This window comes from Hippocampus guttulatus, chromosome 4 (genome assembly GCF_054856545.1).
Source record: "Hippocampus guttulatus isolate MCC_2025c chromosome 4, RoL_Hgut_1.0, whole genome shotgun sequence".
Taxonomy (NCBI): Eukaryota; Metazoa; Chordata; class Actinopteri; order Syngnathiformes; family Syngnathidae; genus Hippocampus; species Hippocampus guttulatus.
This window is the reverse complement of record NC_141264.1, coordinates 21,699,429-21,715,814: the sequence shown is the minus strand read 5'-3', so window position 1 is coordinate 21,715,814 and position 16,386 is coordinate 21,699,429. Positions and strand designations below refer to the sequence as shown.

The window sequence follows — 16,386 nt, the reverse complement described above, 5'->3', positions numbered from 1 at the left end:
ATTATTATTATGTTTTTGGGCAAATACTATGACTATTACTTCTTCTCCTCCTCCTCCTACTACTACTACTAATAAGATTAACTTTTTGAGGCTTTAATTCTTATTATTGCATATTATTTTGTCAGTAAATCATGGTTTTAATGGCAATTATTTCACCTCTTTGAACGTTTATGATTAGTATTATTAATACTATTTGATGTGTTTAGGATTACAATCAAGCCACCTTTTGATGACTTTCGTTCATCTTTTTCTTTCCGCATTAAACTGCCTTTCAGGGGACTTTAATGTCTATTCCCGTGACAACCAAGACTGCTTTTTTACTATTCCTCTTGTTGTTCATCTTCTTCTAATGATGATGATTGATGATTCATTGGCGTTACTATTCCTGAATCAAAACAGATTTTTGGCAAGCTTTAATTCTTATTTTAATCCTGGCATTTAACTCTTGTTTCGCAAACGACACTGGCGAAAACGCACACCTATTTAGGCCCCTCTGGATGCAGACCACCCGTTCCCTGAAAACCCAGCCAGTAGCCCCCATGTAATTACCGGTACTCACAAACACTGACGGCACTACTCTTCTTCTCTTTCCATATGTTTTTCTTCTTCCTGTCTTATCACGGTCGTCCTTTACTGGATGTTGAGCAACACAGACTTCAAAGGACAACGCAAAAGATGGCAGAAACAGCCATGAGGTGGTAAACACTTTTTTTCAGCCCGTCTTTCTTTCCTCAACATGACGCCAGTTAGCCTTGACCTGGCACTCGGTTGACTTTTTTATGCAGCGGATAGACGCTGGATAGTTATTATGTCAAGCAACGGATAACGGGCCCAATAAGAGAGTCTTTTCAAATTATTATTATTTTTTTAATTTTTCTTTTTTTAGGAAATACTCTATTGCACCTCTTGACCTCAGAGCTTGTGCCAAGTAGTTTTGTTTACCGGGTCAATGTTTCTTTATCTACCTGGAGACAGCGTCTTAAACGCGTCGTCTTTAGACACTTGTTCTGTTGCGGGAATGTTGTAATTTTCTGAGAGGCTGCTTTTGTTTGCTTTGTATTCCCTTTCTTTCAATGAGGATGTAAAGAACAGAGAATGGCGCTTATTCAATAAATGTAAAAGCCTTTATGTGATGTCGAGGTCAAGGCATTTAACCGTTTTTTTCTCCTCTTTCAACTGCCAAGCATTTTTTCGGAGCAGAAAAATATGCGTGTTCACCATGCCATCGCTGATTAGCATCAACATTAACACCGATGTATTCAAACAGCAATTTTAGCGGTTCCTTGAATTAAAAGGCACCCAAGCAAAACGGTCATATCTACAGCAGCCTGAGCTTCAATTATTTTTCGAGAAATAAATTTGGAGTTTGACTTTTTTTTGGGAAATGATTTTCCTTTTGTGAGACGTGAGTTTTTACGATTATTCTGGCGACTCATATTCTATTTGTGGGCACAAAGTTGGAAGTCTTTATTTTTTTCTGTCAACTAAGTCATCCTCTTAAAGGCTTTAATTCTTACTATTTTTGCAAAAGGGTTCTCCTTCTGGGTGGGGGATTTATTATGATTATTATCATCATTTTGGCAAAACGATTGGCATTTTGGGGGCCTTTCCTTCTTACGATCCCAGTCCGTAATTTCATTTTCTGTTTTACGGGGAGGGAAAGCTGTAGTTATTACATTCATTCTGGCAACTAAGCTCCTTTTTGTAGACTTTAATTATTATTATTATAATTTAAAAAAAAAATTCTCATTACTATTCTGGCAGATAAATTACCGTTTGGGGAGCTTGTATTGTCATTCTGGGCACTAAGTGTACTGTTTGCGGGTTTTAAATTAGCATAACTGTTCTTGGAGGCTTTAATTCTTATCATCCACTCCTCTTTCATCTATAACTGCTTCAAACAACAAAGAGTGTGCAGAAAAGTGGTTAAGATTGAATGGCTGTCTTATATGTTGTGTTGTATTATTTTGTTATTATGTTATTCTGACTTCAAGATGGCGCCGCGAGTGTGGCTGCCTTTACAGCAGCTCCTATACTTTTTGTTCTTCTACCTTCTTCCTTTCATAACTTTGCTGGTGTAAATTGGGAATTTCCCCATTCTGAGACGAATAAAGGTTTTCTTAAAGCTATTATTAGTATCGGTAATACAAGAATGCACAATTCCCCAAATAGTTTTGTTCGTGCTTATTATAACGAGTTCATCTTTATGTTCAAGCGAAAATGTCGATATTTCACTTCACCGCGTACTGTCGATGTGTGACCGTGTGGTGTGTCACCTGCAGCTGAAGTGGACTGAGCCCGGACGCTGCCGCTGCCGCCATTGTGGAAGGAAAGAACTGCATGGGGTAATTGTCACCTGTAGCGAACACACAGTGGCTTCATGTTTATATTCATATCCCGGTCAGTTCCATACGCTTCCCACTTACACTCCATTCTCCCGAGATTAGACTCTAAAAGGCTTTCCATGTCGAAGCTTTTGTTTGAGTCAATAATGGCTTTTTAACAACCACCCCTGACCGTTTAAAAATAAAAAAAAAATTAAAAAAAAGTGTAATAATAATGTTTGCCTCTCTCGGGACAAGTGTGCTCATGTAGGAGGAACTCTTTCCAAATGGTGGAACACCTGGAGGAAAGCGAGGAATATTCCAAAAATGTGTGAGTACCTTTGTCTGCACCTCTGTGTGCGTGTGTGCGGCAAACCTACAACACCAGCTGGTTTATGTGTAATTGTATCTTTTGATTTATGAGTAGCGAACCTCCACCGTGATGTGTGTGTTATCTGGCAGGCTGCAGAATGAACAGAGGCGTGTTTACCTTTGTGTGTGTTTGCAACATATGTTTCATCAACTTGTGTTGCTTTTTTTTCTGGTGATTTGCGACTCGACGTGTGTTATTTTTATTGAGCCTGTGTGGAACTGGATAGTGTACATGAGTGTGTGTGTGTGTGCGTGCGTGTGTACTTTTGTGTCTGTTTGCAACATACCTTCAACTGACCGCTGGTGCTTTTCGAAGTGACTTTTGAGACATATTGTTGAGCCAGTGTGTATATCGATAGTGTACCTTTGTGTGTGTGTGTGTGTGTCTACATTTAATTGACTGATGATGATGTATTGTTTTTGGTAAAGTGAGTCTATAACATTAGGATGAGTGTGTTACTGAGCTGGCGTGTTGTCCCCCCCCCCCCCCCCCCCCATGTTATACGTCTATTTCATCTACTGTATGAGAGTGTGTATTAGAGTGTATATACTGCAAAGTGTATGTGTGCATGTATCTGCATGTGTGTCAAAGTGTATTTTTATTTCTTACTTTGGGCTGCACATTTTGCTCCAAAATCCTCCACTGGTCTCAAGATGGCATTGTAGAATGCACGGACTCAAAACGCTCAGATCCTGATGTAGCAAAGCAACCCCAAACTGTAATGGAGCCTCTTCAGAAGTACACTAACAATTTGGAGTGTACAATAAGAAAAAAAAAACCCTACAGCAAATTATGGCAGATTCTTGACAATGCTGCATTGCTGCACTAAAATTTCAGGACTATCAAGGCATAAAATGTGTCTCACTGAGAGTTTCTGGGGCTGCTTTGATGCATCCGCCACTGGGTAACTTGAATCTGTGCACACGACAATACAATATCAAGGCATTCGCCAGCAAACTTTGTTGGGTGTGTTTTTTTTCTTATGCGCTTAAAATTTTTGTTATGTGTGAAGCGTATTCGTGCCTACCTGGGAAACGTGTGTGTGTGTGCGTGTGTGTGTGTGTGTGAGACATGTTTCACACTGCAGATGTTTTGTGCAGCTTTCAGCACGCACTAAAAAAAAAAAAAGAGACATGACATTCCAGGCTGGGCTGTGTCCAATGTATTGTTGGGTGCCTTGTAAATCTCTCCGCTCTTTTGCAGAACATTCCTCACCTGACACACCTCATTAACGCGGACCGGGTTCCCATTGTGAGTGTGTGTGTGTGTCTGCGCGCGTGTGTGTGACACAGCGTGGGAGGTGCCGCTGATAAGAGCTGTCTTTGTCTGAGAGGCGGATTGTTTATCCAGAAAACATTTATTTCCTCCGCATTCATCACCACATTGTTGCGCGCGTGTGTGTGTGTGTGTGTGTGTGTGTGTGTGTGCGCGCTCGTGCGTGCGCATACCTGGCTTGTACGACATGCCCGGTGGGAAGAGGAAGCCTTGCTGTGCGGCGGCTGCGGCGGCCGCCAAAGATCTCTGGTCGTGAGGGAACACGGGGATCATGAGGGGAGGCATGTGACCTTGGACCTGAGAGGTGGGTGAGAGACACCAGCGGTCATGGACAGCGACAAAGAGAGACAAGAAGAGAGTCAGAGGGAGAAATTAAAATACGCATAAAAGGTCACTCAATAAAATTGCAAATACGAGAGAGCAGGAGCGAGAAATTAAAATGCATGTCATGTTAACATTAAAATATGATTTTTTTTTTAAATTAGGGCCCGTGCAGTGACCGCTGCGAGGTCCCTGATGTTTCCTTAGAAATTATTATTATTATTATTTTCCATAATGATTTTTTGAAGTCTTAAACATGAATGAAAACTCACCAAACTTTTCACACACATTGAGCCCGGCAAAAAATGTGATATTTTCAAGTTGTCTTACAAGTCAATGAAAGTTTTTTATTTTCTTGCATGCTGTTGCCGTGGCGATGCGCTGTTTGCAAACAAAAATGGATACTGTTTTTGAGGGTTGAAACCTGGGTGAAAACTTTTGCACACTCGTCAGGCCTGCGCGATTTTGACTAAATGACTTAGTAGCGTCCAAATCAGGAATTTGTATCTGTTTTTAGTTTGTTTGTGTTATTTTCTTGAATATATTTTTAGACCCGTGTGGGACAGCTTTGGACAAAGCTGCATCTGATTTATGTATTTATTTCACAATTATTTAGTTTTTAAGCATTTTTTAACAATGTCATTTTAGCTTACTTACTTTCATTTTAAAACTCTTACTCGTGCTGTTTTTTAATTTTTTTTTTAATTTATAGTCTTATACTTTAATACTTCACTATTAGCTTTATATGAAGTTGTTTTTTTTAAGAATAATGTTTCTTTTTGGTGTGACAATAACGATAAAAATGGAATGACTTTAAGGTAGCAATGCAAATTTTTAGGATAATGATGTTGCTGTTCTTTGTTAGCGTTAGCAACGTAAAAAGTTTTATTTGGCTTCTGTATTTGATTTTTGGGGGGGGGGGGGGGGGTAACGTGAAGGCCGAGTGTTTGCGTTGGACGCCAGGAGAGGGTGCAGCTGTACCTAATGAAGTGGCCAGTAACTAGCTAAGAAAAAAAAGATCAAATGAAAGAATAAAGATCAAGTCAAAAAGTAAGACACTTTGTGCAAAATTGATGAGCAAATGTCTTTTGCCAACAGGGGCCTTTCATGTCACCTTGAAAGAGTCCGGAGGGAGGATTGCGGGGGGCCCCCCCAAGTGAGGTGAAGTACGCCAATCAAAGAAAACGGTAAGAAAATGTGCCTGCAGGAATTCGTGTGTGGGGGGGGGGGGGGGGGGGTGAAAAACAATTATCATTCCCTACTCAAGAAAGTTCTCACCTTCACTTGAAAATGTCCCGACAAGGAAATAAAATGTATGAACACAAAAGAATCGAAATAAGAAAAACACACAACTTGAATAGTGAATTATATGGAAAAAAACGAAATAGCACATCTGCAATTTTGCAGTTAATATTGCAGCGCTAAAAAGGACCACTAACACACTGTAAAATCTAACAGTACATCTTGGGAAAATAAAAAAGTTGCATACAGTTGGAAAACCTGCAGACTCAAAAAGGAATTTTTGCCGTAACGACACCGTTGTTATGAGTACAATAACATTTTGGGGCATTTTAATATTCAGTCATTCATGATACTTTGTACTGATGACAGAGCATCAAGAGGAGCTTGATCTTGCATCACCAAAAGATGAATCAGAAGACAGTGTTGAAGCACTTTGAGGACCTTGAAATTAAAAGCACAACCCAAGGAACAGCACAATCTTTCACTCGTATGAATGAAGTTGTAGTCGTGATTAAATAAAATGTATGCACTAAATCTCAGAGTTATTTGTCTTGTTTGAATGACTGTATCAAACCGAAAAATGAATCGTTGCAATTGATTGCCTCCAACCATTTGAGTTGAGCTGACTCATCAGGTTTCAGTGTAAGCGCCTTAAGAAATCGCTACGTAATGTAGGAATCATGAAAATGGAGTAACTAAAAAAAAAAAAAAAAAAGCTATGAAATTACACATTGGAATAAATATACAGTACGAGCAAAAGAAATCTGTCACTGCTGTAAATATATTAACCCTTTCGGGGACAGCGGTTACTACAGTGGACACGCTAATATGTTAGCAAATTAGCGGGTGCATGCAAGGAGTTACAGTACTATTGATAGTATTAATAATAAACATAAGAAAGAAAATGTAGTTGAAAAAATACTCTATGTCAATATAGTCTTAATTCAATAAATTATCAACAATATGATATGGTAGGAAAAATGGGGAAAGATGTGAGTGGGTGGGGCTGGGGGTGGGGGTTGTCGAGCGGGACCAAAAAAAAAACCACCACAAAATAAAAAAGCTTCCATTCATTGTGCTCCTCTGGGAACGTTGGGACTGACTAGAAGCACAAACACACAAAGTTCTCCTTTTACCCAGAAGGTGCTGGGGGTCCCGGCCCGGCCCCTAAGAAAACACAAGGGCCTCTTCTCGCTACACACACATCCCTACGCGTGTACATACACTGACACACTATTACTAGTTGTCTTGTACGTGGGGGCAACGAGGACGGCGATGTCCCAATGGCGACGAGTCGGCGCGAAATAGGATAAAGCGGCTTGGAATCTTTGAGCGAATCATGTGACTGGTTTGTTGTTGCATACAATTTGGTAGCCACGTCTATCCTGAGTAGACCCACAAAAGCCCGTTGCTTGAAAGGGGCCATTTTAAGGTTATTTGGGCAATCTCGGGACGTCCTTCAAAAATGGACCCTCCTATGGATTCTCTACGATTGCTACAAAATTTGAATTTGGTATGCCAGACAGTTGGACGACACCAAATTGTTAAACATTAGAGCTTAAGTCACTGTATGTGGGCGTAACACGGCGGCAAAGTTTGACGAGTTGCCCTAAAACACAAAAGTCATCTCACACGTGTGTTGCAGTATTAAATTGCTCTCATAAATAAAATAAATCTTGGCCGACGAATCAATTGCATCATACTTTTTCTTTTTTTTTTTGTTGTTTTCAGGAATTCTGCATGTGGGAGGAACCGTTTTAACTGTGAGTCACTGCGAACAGTAACCCCAAAACGATGTTTATAGGTTTCTATAGCGATTCAAATAACACATCACGTTCAAAATATGACGCGAGGGTTGACCGTGATAACAGAATAAAACATGAACAACAAACTTAAGATGGAAGGGGAGGTAAGTGCTAGCATAAGAGCTACAAATGAAAAACAGAAGGAGGAGCGAGAAGAGGAGGAGGAGGAGGAGGAGGAGGAGGAGTGTGGCTTTGCAGTCATTAATTAGCCCCGTTAGCTCAGGCCCGCGCGCTGTGGTCGGGGCCCGAGTGCCTTTGTGGGTCCTGAAGGGAAATGGGCCACATATGAGAGCCATTACGAGGATGGCCTGAACAAAGACGCACGCCTGTCAGCCAACAAGTGGGGCTCGCTAACCCCCAACACACACTTATACACATATACATTCATATATATACAGGTATATATATATTGACACCACCACCATTGTCATACCGACAATGTATAACTAAGGGCTAAATATGTACTGGGGGAAATGTTTCGGGACACAAAAGTAAGTGAAAAGTGCTGCTTAAGATATTCCAACTTTGGGTCTGGAGCTGTACCAGGAGGGGAGCGGGCGCAGGGGCTAACCGAGAGAAGCGGCTCGTGCGAAAGGAGCAGCTCGTGTGGTACTTCGTTCGCGCGGCTAACTGGGAGTCGAAATTAAGCGCCGACATTCTAAATTCTAAAATCTCAACGACTCCTGGAGAATCGGAATGATGGTCCCGGTTCCACTCGGATAAAACTATAAATATTTTTCTTTCGCTTGGTTTTGCCGGCTAAAACGACACGCTTGAGTGAGACTGGTTTATTAAAAAAAATGATCAGTCGATATGGCAACTGTGTCAGACTGTCGGCATCAAAGTGTGCAGTCGTTTATGTCTATTAACCTGTGCGCTGTTAGCTTGGCTAGTGGGGCTAGTCGCGCTAGCTGGGCTAGCAGCACTCAAATGAATAGACCTAAATGACTGCAATACAATGTCAGCATAATTCAGACATTTTTTGTTTGTTTGTTTGTTTTTTTTAGTGCAGGACTGCAGGTTGTGACAGCAATAAACGTCGGGATGGATCTGGCTAGCGCAAAAGCTAAAAATGTATTTTTAGAGTGTTTGAAAGCTTTTATGCCTTTTGACTGGCTGTCATCAGCAACGTTGCTGCGTGAACGATTTTATCATTGCAATGGCTACACTTTTTGTGACTCGATCTCGTGTTTTAAAAATATATAGCTGCTTTGTCACCATTTTGATGGCTGACTGCATTTCTTTGGAATTGGAAGGATTGATTAAAGTTTAGAGGACGGATGAAGGTTGCTCAGAAGTGTGTCATCACTTGACGCAAGGACATTATCAGTATAATAAAGGTGAGGCTGTGTCAAAAAAAAAAAAAAAAGGGCTTTGTACTCTGCTTACCTTCATCCATAGGCAGACTTTCGAGCCTGGATCAATAGGAAATAAGTGGCTGTGTGTGCGTGTGTGTTTGTGTGTGCGTGAAACCATATCTATAAGAAAAGGGGGTTTCGGAAGTATTTCTTTAACCCATGGACATCCCCCCTGCTGGCTCCCCACACCATTTAAAACCACATGACAGGAAGCCTGGGTCACTTTGAACTCTGCAGCACACAGACACACAATTTTATGGCGAGGGGAAGAAAAAAAAACATGCCTCTGAACTCGCACAACTTGGGAAGTTGTTTGAGTTTTCTTTAGCTTTTGGCAACACACACAGAAGATGCGTTAAGAGAAGAAGGTAAGAAGAGAATCAGAATATATGCAGGAAGCAACGAGACAGCAGCTTTTGAAAGCCTTGTTATGGTCAAATGGTTTTTGGCGGGGGGGGGGCGGCTGGCAGAGGTTGGAAAATGGATGATCTTGGCACAGCCTGGCTGGCAAGTCATGGGCAATAAATGCTTGGTGAGTAGGCGGCACTTTTTGGAGGGGCGAGGGGGCGGGGTGTGGTTGGTTGTGTAATTTCACCTTTGACAGGTGGGCAGGCTCACCGTCGGTCCAACTCGACGCACATAAGCAATTAAAAAGTTGGGGGGGGGGTTTTCATAATGTTGCTTTGTTTGCCATCAAATTGCGCACAAAGCCTGTCTCCATGGAGCTCAAACAGTAGCATGTGGTCATCTCTGTTGAGAATTTTGGTTGAGGGGGGGCATCTGGATTTGATAAGTGGAAGCAGACCGACTGAACAAACAGTGCGTTTTAGTGGCAAAAGAGATGTTCATTGAGCGCCTTATGGACAAATATAGAGTTTGGATTGCATTATTATGTGCAAGCTAGTATATTTGAGCACAACATTTCAATGGGATCAAGTAGTGCATTTGAAAAAAAAAAAATAACATTAGTCAAATGCGAAATTGATCTGTGATTTTGATGGCAAACAAATTGACCCGACCACGGATAAGGGGTGGAAAATGGATGGATGGATGAATTTTGGAACTACCGACAATACTCCACAGCGTGATTTGAGGAGAGTGGACACCTTAACTCAAAGTCCGCTGTCTCCAGGTTCCACTATATAGCACTTGGGCATGAAAGAGTAGGCTATGTTGTTATATGGAAAACTAGGTTCCTGAAGGCAGCACATTCATTAATTCGATGGACTAATGGTTGGAATGAGTGCTGTTGAGTAAACGAACACCGTGAGACATTGCTGGTGGAGAAAGGAGCTCCAACTGTGAACAAAAGCTGCTCAATTTGTGCCGGGTCTCCGTTTCTGTCTATTTCATCAAAGCGGCGGCCTCGTTGGACAATCTCGACGCGCTGTCATCTCCAGGGCGACCAACTCCCCTAAGGGGCCTCGGCCTTTGGATCTCTCATGCCTGCTTCTTTAGGTGTGATGTAGTTAACGAGCTCTTGTGTTTTTTAACTTCTTCTTCGCCACGAGGACCCCGCCCATTTGAATCCTAATAAAGCTCGCATCGGACTTCATTAGTGCCGCCGAACCGCAGGGGGGGGCAACGACTCGGATTCTGGTCCATGCTGTGAAGCACGGCCGCCAGAGCGGCTTTCAACAAAGCGCTCCTGAAAGGATAGCAGCGTGTTCTTATGGAGCTCTCAGCTGGACCGCTTGTTTCACGCCGGGCCGGAATTGCTTCAACGTGCTGCAAAGTGTGCGGCAATGAGGAAACAATGGCACGTGTTGGCCAGACGCCGAGAGCTCCGTCGTCATGGCTACCGTCCAGGGCCCATTTGCCGGTGGGGGCAGCTGGTCTGCTTCCACTTACACCACAAAGACATTTTAGTGTCACAAAGTTCAGTCTAGAAATATAGGTTTCCCCTCTGTATCCTTACATGTAAATATTATCCATCTCCAGTTTGTAATAATAAAGCCTTCAGGGAACGTCCTAAAATAGTTCCCCCTCACAGCTGATTCAGTGTTCTAAATGCCCTTAAATTCTTCTTTCTTTGTGTCCATCTATCCTTCCGTCCATCTATCCTTCCGTCCATCTATCTATAGTATAGATTCCGTACTGTATTATTATTATTAGTAGTAGTAGTAGTAGGAGGAGGAGTAGTAGATAAACCAGATGTTGCATTCAGGGACATTCGGAAATCTGAGTTTTACTTCACAAAACAACAGCGCGCTAGTTCCTAATACCCTTACATGTTAACGTGATTATTATTTCATATTATTTAAGTATCAAAGATGAGAAGAGTCAAAAGCAGACGAACAAAAATCATATTTGCCACGTAAAAAAAAAAAAAATTAAAAATTCACATCTTCATCTCACACAACACATTATACTCCATTTAGGGAAAAATCAAATATAGAGTGCGGAAAATTCTCTATCGGTGCCGAATGAAATATGGGATGCTGGGAAGTGAAAAAAGAAAGGACACGGAATCAAAAGAAGAGCGAGGACGAGTGGGAGGATGGCTGGGGGCATCGATCGCTGCCGGGGTGATCAATGCGAGGGTGGCCGACCCAGCCGTAACGCCGCAATTACAGGGTCACTGCACACCCGTGCGTGTGCGTTGAAAGAGGCCTACCTCTCCGCGCGGAGAATAAAAGGTGAGGTCTTGACATGCCCTGTTATTACCGCCGTACAACAACACGTAAATCGATGGAAAGGACAATGGACGTGTTTGAAAAGAGGACAGAGGGCGAGAAATTAATGAGAGAAGGCAAGGGTGGTGTATACATGAGTGTGTGTGTGTGTGTGTGTGTGTGTGTGTGTGTGTGTGTGTGTGTGTGTGTGTGTGTGTGTGTGTGTGTGTGTGTGTGCAAGGGCCAAATATGAATGCAGGAAGTATTTGGTGTAGAGGTAAGATCTTAAACCCGATGCCCGAGCCCAACAGAATTTCGGTTCGGGTCACGCCTAAAATGTCAATCATTACTTCGGATCGGGCCAGGCGTCTCTCTCGCTGACTTTTTTAAAAATAAATATATGTTTCTAAAAATGTTTACTAAAACGATGTGTGGATACTAATGAATACTTGTTTTAAAATAAGTAATTTGGATAAAACAGAGAAGGCGCTGTAATGTAATTGCTATTTAACTACCAAACGAGAGACCGTGGTTGGCAAAAAAAAAAAAAAAAACAGAAGTCGCCTCATCACAACACGTACTGTACTAAACTCTTGCAGTGACAATTGAAAGAACTCCTTCCTGTCTCTGTCTATTGTCCACCCGTCATTGTTCTTCTTTGTCTCTCTGCTTCTCTCTCTCAAAGTGCCGCGCTAGATTCTTAAGGACGTACTGCTGCTGTGGTTTATGGCCCGATTTTCAACCCGTCAAAATGACGGATGGTCTTAAATTTTTCCCGTCAACTCTTAAAAAAAAAATTGTCAATGATGGAAAATTGTCGGTTAATGTACCCTCTGCAGAAACAGAAATATAAAAGATGTAAATGTCGATACAGTCTTGTTTAACTTAGATTTCGTGACAAAAGACAGGCTTTAATTTGTTATAAATCACTCGTCCTCCTCCCAAGTCCTCACAAATAAAATATGCAATTTCGGGTTTGCTTTGGGCTTGGGCCTGCAAAGTTAATTGGTCGGGATTGGGCCGGGTCGGGCTTTAATACCCGCGGACGGGGTCGGGTCGGGCTGGATTTTTTAGGCCGGATTTTACCTCTAATCCAGTGTAAACATAATTCTATTTTACATTTTTGTCCACTTTTATCTGTTGGGACAAAAGTATTGGGACCATGCTTTTTATAATTTGAGATTTTTCATCATAGTTAGTTTTCATTTCATTCAGACTTTTGGTTTTTAAATTCACTTCAAATTATTTTTAGAGCAAGCTGTTAGTTTTTATTTGTTTGAAAATGTGTTATTTCCTTTTAATTTTGCTCCATGTACAGCACTTTGTATGCAGTGATGGCTGTCTGAAAGTGCTCTATAAATACAGTTGAGTTGAGAATTTTAGTCTTAGTTGTAGTTTCTTTTTTATCCACGCATGGAGTATTTCTTAAGTGCGATACAGTAAAACAAATATGTTGCAAATTTTTAAAAAATATCTATTTCCATGGGGGAACTTGACTCTTCAAGGAAAAAAAAAAGATCCCATATATAAAATCCTCATTACCTAATCCAGCTTTTTTTTTTTGTGTGCAAATGTAGTGCTTTGATGGCCAAATATAATACATACCGTATGCGGTGTAGTCTGGCCTTTTATGAGCAAACACAGTGGCCAAATGTCAAAATATTTTATTCGGATGGTAAACTCAGCAAAAATCTATCACTTGAACTAATCCAAACCCTGGCAACAGGGTTAGCCTTTTATGGCAAAATAAAACATTTCCATCGGCAAATAAAAACCTTACCAATATCATGTTTTAAAAGATAGCATTTTCATGGGAAATGAGCCCCTTTCAACAAACCACCGATCATTTCAACGACAAAATCGGCTTTCTAATGGAACTGCAAAACGCACATAACTCACCTGAATCTGCTGTTGGAGAATGCTGATCTTGTGTTGTTGCTGCAGAAGCTGCTGCTGTTGTCGGGCAATCTGCAAACACATGAAAAGAGGAATGAGTCATATCGTCCGCAGATTCAGGAACAGTTGCTTTTTAAAAAATTTTTTTTTTAACATTTGTATTGCTTGCATGCACATATTTGGGTCTCTGGATGCATACCACATTGTCAAGCAACCACGTCTGCGCATCCACGTGATGTCAAATGCTGCTTTGGTTAGCGACAGAGTTCAAACAGATGTTCATTTGACAATGGCCCTCACGGTGAAAATAACTTTCTCTACGATATCTTAATATTGACTTGTTTCAACATTGCTTGCGCTCATGTAATAAGGAGTTTGGTAATGAGAAAATGCTTGCAATATCATATGTTATTATGGATTACATAAGACAATTTGAAATTTTGGTTCAGACTTTAGCAAGCGTCATAGAAGTTGACATGTTTGATTTGCTTTTGCGGGCCACATAAAATGATGTGGCGGGCCAGATCTGGCCCCCGGACCTTGACTTTGACACCAGCGGTTTAGTGAGTGATATCAGCGTGTGGGTTGTGGCCTTTGGCAGCAAGCCTTCTGGTTTTATACTTGTGTAAAAACAATTAAAAGTGCATCCATGACTGTGGCGCTCCTAGCCCATACGTAAGGGCAAATATTCAAAACAAGGGGTAGTTGAAAGTCGAGATATCGATTTGAGGTGGCGCGATTCCCTTTAGGATAACATTTTAGAGCTCCGAGATGGAGCTTTAATTCATTGCAGGTCAGACCATCCAGGGCAATGAAATGAATCGAATCTTGTTTCTTGTTCATCCAATACTTCAATTTCTTTTTCTTGCGTCAATAACAGCGTGCAGATTTTCGCTATTTTTAGGTCTGAAAAACGCGGACGTGTCCGGGCCAATCCGGCATGTCTGAACACCCGATCCGACGGGCTTTAGCCTTAGCGCACATCCGTCGCCACCCCTCTCCTGGTTTGTTTTGCTTCAAACATCAAGAGATTCATCGCCAACGGTGAAGCACCTGACGAGGAATAAAAAGCGAAACCGCTGCCTCCAGGACGGGTCATTCGGTATATTTATTCCGCTGCGTAATTACAGGCCGCCGAATGGAAGGCGGCAACCCATTTGCGCGCATGTCATATTTCATTAAAGGCACGTTTTGTCTGCAGGGCGTTTGCAGGCTATCATGTCTCAACAACCAGATGACTGCTGGATGTAAAAGTCTATCTTTTCTTCTCCCGTCGTCTTTCCTTCCTTTGTGGGCCGCCGAGCGCTGGAATGTGTTGTGATGGGCGCCCGGCCAAATTCGCAGCCTGTCATACGCTGACCAGACGCTAACGCCGTCGGTGCTAACGAGGAGCGGCCTCACCCCTTTGTTTTTAATGGCTACCTGCTAATTATTTATGACGTGTGACACCTGCAAACACGTTCCACTTAGGCCTGATGTGCTAATGACTCCTTTCAGCGAAAAAGCTCATTTGCTCATACAGGAAGGTGACACCCAAACTGCTACTTTTCCATTTTATGATCAAGAAAATGTTGTTTGCTCTTCAAAGGGCCTCAAGGTAAGACCGTAAAGTTTGAACCTGAAAATGATGCTTTAACAAACATTGAGCAGAGCATTAAACAAACCGTGCGTTCAACAAAACACATTTGCCGCATATCCCGTCTCCTCTGCGGAGGCAACGGAATAGCAACCTACAACTTACTGTTGAGGATTATAGTGTTAGTAGGAGAGATTTCTAGCAGCATCCCAGCACTAACCGGCATGTGGTGGTGCAACGTGGCACTCTACTGAGGGCGTGCAGCTCTAACTTCTTAAACACAACAATTCACTGTACTCTAAAAGCCATTCTTCTTCTTTGGAATGGAAGCGCACAACATTGTGGAGCAGCCACATGCCAGTCTTCTGAGTGGTTGTTAAAGATGGCATACCCGCACAATGCCAGACTGGGTGGAACGATTAAGTTGTATCGCTTCCCACAACATGAGCAAGGGTGCACAAAACACTGTGGAGCAACACGTCAGTCTTCTGAACTGCGAGTCATCGGTAAAAATGGCATCACGATCAGCAGTATCATCTTATTTGATTTTTTTGCTTTCAGCTGCAAGACCACATGGAGGAAAAAAAAAGTGATGAACGCACTGTACTGCCCTTGCACGTGGGCTAGGACTGACAGAGGCACCGATGCCCTTTCAGCTATTTATTTAACCCGAGAAACAGTAAAAAGTGCAAATACAAAATGAAAACACTCGCAAAGAGCTGCTGTCGGCCACAACTCACACCCAGATGCTCACACGCACACTAACCCACCGACCTGACTCCACTCACTAGGCCACACCCCTTAAAAGCATTTTTGTTTAAACTCTGGTGACCGGCGCTCTCTGACTTGCTTTGTGCGTGTGCTTGAAAATGTCGTCGAACCCCAAAGGTTATGTGAAAAGGAAGCTATTTTCAGCTTGTTTTTAATCAAGCCGTTGCCTGAGTTACCGTATTAAAACAAATCCTGACTACGGTGATAAATAGATCAATGAATTCCTATCTTGATAAATCACGTCAATCTCCGCTCTTAAACGGTATTAAAATCCTTTATGAGGATTATTTTCAAACAAGTTAATCATCTCAAGTCTTTTCCTGAAATATAACATTTCAACTGTTTCCTCTTGAAGTGTCTTCAGTTTCGGGCTTGTCACGCTTACAAAACTTGTACGACTGAATATTTGTCTTATTCCTCGTTAGCTAGCTGCTTTAAGTTCATAAATGCATAGCCGACCGTGTTATGTTACGTGCTAAAATGCTCGCTGCTCAGGTGCAGAAGTCTTTTTTGTATTTAATGCCTTATGTTTGTGATACAAGAAATTCTACGTTTAAGTTTTATTTGACATTGCCCCACTTAAAATGTTTCGAAGCAATAAATTACAGTTTGCAGCTGCTGAAAAAAAAAGAAGTGTGGATTCAACAAATAAAATGTACTGATTGTAAAAAAAAAAAGGGTCAACTTTTTTTCATCTATGGAGTGAGATGTATTAAGTTAAAATATTTTATATTCAACCGTCTTGTTAAATTGAGATATTTTTATTATTTTATAAAAACTTTGTTTTGGGTCCCAGTGATTAACCTGGGGGGAAAATGCTATTTAAAATG

At 41.7% G+C, this 16,386-nt stretch overlaps 1 protein-coding gene and 1 long non-coding RNA gene across 2 annotated transcripts in view; one reads left to right on the top strand and one right to left on the bottom strand.

Moving 5' to 3' along the window:
- Window positions 1–16,386, bottom strand: part of LOC147206562 (transcription factor SOX-6-like) — a 93,066-nt gene that overhangs the window by 22,417 nt on the left and 54,263 nt on the right. The window contains exons 7-9 of the mRNA XM_086109344.1: window positions 13,213–13,281; window positions 4,146–4,269; window positions 2,277–2,356 (exon numbers count right to left, since the gene is read on the bottom strand). Of these exons, the coding sequence (XP_085965470.1) occupies window positions 2,277–2,356; window positions 4,146–4,269; window positions 13,213–13,281 (273 nt within the window). The remainder of the gene's footprint in view (window positions 1–2,276; window positions 2,357–4,145; window positions 4,270–13,212; window positions 13,282–16,386) is intronic.
- LOC147206563 (uncharacterized) lies at window positions 4,146–6,055 on the top strand. Its single transcript, XR_015100719.1, has 3 exons — window positions 4,146–4,276; window positions 5,392–5,480; window positions 5,905–6,055. It is a non-coding gene; the product is annotated as an uncharacterized LOC147206563 (long non-coding RNA).